The 4,870-nt window shown below is 45.9% G+C and overlaps 1 protein-coding gene across 1 annotated transcript in view; it reads right to left on the bottom strand.

The window, feature by feature from the left end:
* Positions 1-2,285: 2,285 nt before the first annotated feature.
* Positions 2,286-4,870, bottom strand: part of AMER3 (APC membrane recruitment protein 3) — a 3,033-nt gene continuing 448 nt past the window's right edge. Inside the window, exon 1 of the mRNA XM_010011186.1 lies at positions 2,286-4,870. This exon is cut by the window's right edge and continues 448 nt beyond it. Within this exon, the coding sequence (XP_010009488.1) occupies positions 2,286-4,870 (2,585 nt within the window).

The raw sequence follows: 4,870 nt of genomic DNA, 5'->3' as shown, positions 1-4,870 counted from the left end.
CCTTTGGAAATTTCTCTCTAACATGCCAGGAAAAGGAGAAATGGAAAAGGAACTGGAAGTGGCACTTTTTGTATCATACTTCATCATAGTTGTGTATTTGTATTCAGGGTACAGAAGCCCCGGAGACCAGCGTAGCTCGGGGGAACCCTACACACTGGTTGGAGCAGAGATGATCAGCTCATTTGTTACTGTGGGTACTGGGGCATGCAGGGATGGGGTGACAAAACCTGGAGATATTAACAGCTTTTGATGTCAGCTTTTCCTCTGCCTTGTAATGAATGGCAAGAAAGCTGCCTTCTTCCCAGCCCCTCCACGTCAGGCCTGGGAATCCACGGGAGGAACAGGGGCTGAATAGGAGCTGCTTATGCAGCATTTGTTCTGAGGAACAAAGCAAAAGGAGGCATCTCTGGATCTGTCATTTCTCTCACAGTTCCTGAGTTTTTAAAACAGTGAATCTGGGAGCATTCTTCATGTATAAGCTCTTGGGTTTGCACAGTCATGTCCAGCGTAGGAGTGTTTTTCAGTGCTGTCTGTCTCCACGGATTCAAAGGTAACACCATGTTTATCTATTGACTCTCTTACAGTACCACCCCCATGATTAAGGAAAAGATCCTGAGTCACCTTGCAAAAGATGTAAATTTCCGGCAAACCTGTAGGCCATCTGTTACTGTGGGCAGGCAAGAGGAAATGGGGTGGGAAAACTCAGTCACATGGCAGTGTTTCTATCTGTCACCACCATTTTGTTTAACCAGTTTAAATGCATTTTAATTATTTTCTAGGAAATTGTAAGAAACAGCAAGCCTGTAGTGAAATGATTCCTTGAAATGAGACCATCCCTCAAAGTCACTTCACGTGTATGCAAATTCCATCTATATTATAAAATAGAGAAACTTCTGTCAAATACCAGCAGATGCCTTTTGGGAAAATTTGAATTGTCTTCTCTCTGGGATTCAGGTGACAGCATGTGAACTGCTATCATACTATAATATAATATCAACTATACTACTGACATCACAGGTAGTATCAGTGCTGACACATGGTGGCATACAGCAGCTGCCATTTGATTCACTGCACTAGTCCCGAGTCCAGGAATGTCTACTTGTCATATGTCTTTTACAGTATCAAGATGCAGTCTGCTACCACTTCTGACAGCCATGCAGCTACAACTTCCTTCTCTTTCTACCAGAAAGCAACTCCTCAGAATTAGAATCCCTTTGTGTTCCTAGCCTGCGAAGGCAGGGATATTCTTAGCAGTACCCTGTGGATTAATATGCACAACAAATTACAAATATCGGTCCAATGCACAGATTGACCTGCTGTTTTAACCCTCGAAAGCTGTGCCTGGCACTGACTTCTTAGACACACTGGCTGTGACCACAAACCTTTCTTTGCCTGTACTGAATTTCTAATTTCAGAGATAATGATTAGAATGATAAGGGGGCTGGAGCACCTCCTGTATGAAGACAGGCTGAGAAAATTGGGGCTGCTCAGCCTGGAGAAGAGAAGCTGCGTGGAGACCTCAGAGCAGCTTCCAGTGTCTGAAGGGGGCTACAAGGATGCTGGGGAGGGACTCTTCATCATGGACTGTAGTGACAGGACAAGGGAGAATGGGTTTAAACTTAAACAGGGCAAGTTCAGATAAGGTATAAGGAGGAAGTTCTTCACTGTGAGGGTGGTGAGGCACTGGAACAGGTTGCCCAAAGAAGTAGTAAATGCTCCATCCCTGGAAGTGTCAAGGCCAGGTTGGACGGGGCCTTGAGCAACCTTGTCTAATGGAAAGTGTCCCTGCCCATGGCAGGGGCTTGGAACCAGATGATCTTAAGGTCCTTTCCATCACAAACTATTCTATGATTCCATGATTCTGATTTCATAACCTGGTAGTGAGAAATCTGAGCTGAAAGCTGGCAGCAGTCTGTGGCCAGGCAGCCATATCCACCAATGTTGTTCCAAACTGGAGTGCGAGAGGAAAAATTTTCCCTGCTTCAGCTGTTATGAAAACTGCTGCACCTTGATGGAAGATGAGGCTTCAACTTTTGCATGGGACTTGTAAGACTCAGTGAATGTGATACCTGCTATACGAGGCTCCTGGTTTGTGCAATTTAAATTCCAGTTACTCGTAACTGCCACGCTGAAGTGAAGGTTAGAAACAACGAAACTAGAAAACTGAGACACCCTGAGTATGTATCAGCCTCCAACTGTCCCTCTGTGAAAAGGGAACAGATCTTACTTATTTCACCTTTAATCTCAGGCTTCCCCTAAGCACTCACCTTCTCAATGCAGGTGTGTTACTGGTGGTTCCTCCCTGTCACTGCTCTGTCCGGGCTCGCTGCCTCTAGTTGAGGGGACAGAGCACTCAATTGAGTCATACCCCTGCAGGGAGTCTCTGCGTAACTCCACAGCCCTGGGCTGCAGTGCTTGGGCTCCTTGGGCTGCATTGGGTCAACTCGAGAGGTGGTGGTGCTGCATGAAGCTTGTGAGAAAGTAGCAGGTATGTCTGAGCAAACAGAATTAAAGAGAGGTAAAAATGTTGGTCTACTAAGAGTTGTAGCAGGGTCAGAGTCACTTGGACTGAGGTCAAAAGTAAAGTCTTTTAAACAGCAGAGTGCTTGATTATTTAGTTGGGTATATTCAAAGTTCATCTTGCTTCTAGTGATCTCATCTAGGATTTTTGCTCTGCCTTTCTGATCTTCAGAGTAGATTTGCTCCCCATTTTCCTTCAAATGATACAGACTGCCAGATTGGGAACTTGTCTCATAGTTGTATTGGTTTGTGCTAGGAATACTGGAGTATTCTGGATTTTGGGCAATGCAGTTGCATTCATTTTGCAACAGTAACTTGTTTTTGTACTGGGATATCTTACGAATGATATTGTTCATTTCATTCCCAATGCATTTGTCTTCCAGGTGCTTGTTTTCATAGCTGATTTTTAACGATGCCACTTGTGTTACACAGCGCTCTAAAAGCTGCACTATGTTAGGGCTGCTTTCTGTTGGTGTGGGGCTAATGTAGCTCTGGAAGTGTCTGAGAGTAAGAGGCTGCAGCGGTTTGTCACAGGAGATAGAGACAGAGTGATACATTGGTTTATTTCTGTCCTCCCTCTCCAGGGGATCCAGGAGTGAGGTCGCAGCAGTCTTGTAGGAGTAACACGATTCTACTTCGTTATTATCATCTAACAAAGGGGTTTCAGAGCTCTGAGAGCCACTCTCTCTGCTCAGCTTTTCTGGCAGTGGGTTTTTATCTCTGAGTGTCTCACATCCTTCCGAAATTGTCACCTTCTCATTCTCAGTTGAAGATGTCTGCAGATTGTCTCCGTTATCCAGTGATTGTGGTGCATAGTTTGGTGCTCTGGTAGTTTCCACGTTCCCAGGCACTGTAGGTGAATCCTTGTGGTGATTCTCTTCCCTTACTTGGAAATCCAGATTAGATGTGTTGTAGCAAGAGTCTAGGCTGTGGTCTCTTTCAGCAGCGCTTTCTGAGGAAGCCTGGGTTGCAAGCTTGCTTTCATCCATGGGCACACGTAGGTTAAATGCATTCAATTCTTCCTTGCTTGGTTTCTCCTGCTGAGCTTCTATGCTTACTTTTTGCTCTGGACTGGGGCTTGGTGGGATTGATGAGTCATTAGGCTTTTCTGGCTGTGATTGTGCACTCTGAGGAGAGTCAGGGGAGGAAATGAGTCCTGCATGTTTACGCAGCCAGTTTATGATCCCCATGGTCAGTGAAAGCTCAGTATCACAGAGCTTCAGCAAACACTCTTTGCCTTTCCATGTGCTGTGGAAAAAACCCTGGCTGATAAAGTCTAGAGCCGGTTGGGAAGCCATGTTCTCCTCAGCTCCAACATGAAAGCTGTAAATGGACAAAGGGATTTCAATGGCTTGTTCTGAAAAGCTTTCAGATGCACACAAGTCATCGTCTAGGACTGAGTTTATTTTTACTTCATTTGGGTCATAGAAGAGCTCATAAAGGGCGTCTCCACTGTAGCTGTCTCTTGGAAATCTACTTGGGACCCCAGGAGTCTGAGCTTCCTTCATTTCATCATCTTGTCCAGGAGAGAATGAATCATAGTAGCCCTCATCACTTGTGGATATGGATTCCTGGTTGTCACTTTTTGGCGTTCCTGTTTCTGTGGAGCTCTCTTTGGAGTTGTCACCATCTTCATCAGGTGACACCTGGGGAACTGTCACAGATGCAGCAGCCTGGCTTCTAGCTGTTTCCACATCAGGACCAGGTACCTTCAGTACCTTCTTATCAAACAGAGCACTCTGATGCAGCCTCACTGATTTGTTGATGTTATCCCAAAATTTTGCAAATTCAACGGTCTCATTCTGGCCAGGAGAGGCCAGCTGCTCCACCCCTCCTTGGAAAGAGCCCATGACAGGGCTGTCTTTGTGCTTGCTTCGCCTCAGCAGAACTTCTTTGCTGTTCTCCAGCTCCAGGTGAGCAGAGCTCTCATCAGCAAAGATTTCCCCACAGCCAGTGAGGGAGTCAAAGCTCTTGAGTGAGGCGACATCTTCACACAGGGTGTTGCAGCAGTCATAGGAAGAGTCAGATTGCAGTTCACTGTCTGAGCAGTCTTGGGACAAGCAATCAGCTGCAAAGCTTTCTCCAGACTTGAAAAGGTAATTCGCAAGACTCCCAGACAGCTCGCTCTTGCAGGCTGGAGAAGACAGATTCTTGTCCTTCTCCACCAGGAATGTGAGGCTGTCTGGTTTGTTTTTTCTTATATGGAATATATCTCTCAGCCCTTTCTTAGATCTCTTGAGGGAGATCCTCTTCCTGGGAATGGTTTTTGCAACAGCTGGTACAAAAGGCATCTGTGGCACAAAGTTCCTGTAATCGATCATCTGGCTGCTGCATGCAGACTGGCTGGGGC

This window comes from Nestor notabilis, unplaced genomic scaffold (genome assembly GCF_000696875.1).
Source record: "Nestor notabilis isolate BGI_N333 unplaced genomic scaffold, ASM69687v1 scaffold9343, whole genome shotgun sequence".
In the NCBI taxonomy this organism is placed as follows: Eukaryota; Metazoa; Chordata; class Aves; order Psittaciformes; family Psittacidae; genus Nestor; species Nestor notabilis.
This window is presented reverse-complemented; position numbering and strand designations above follow the sequence as displayed.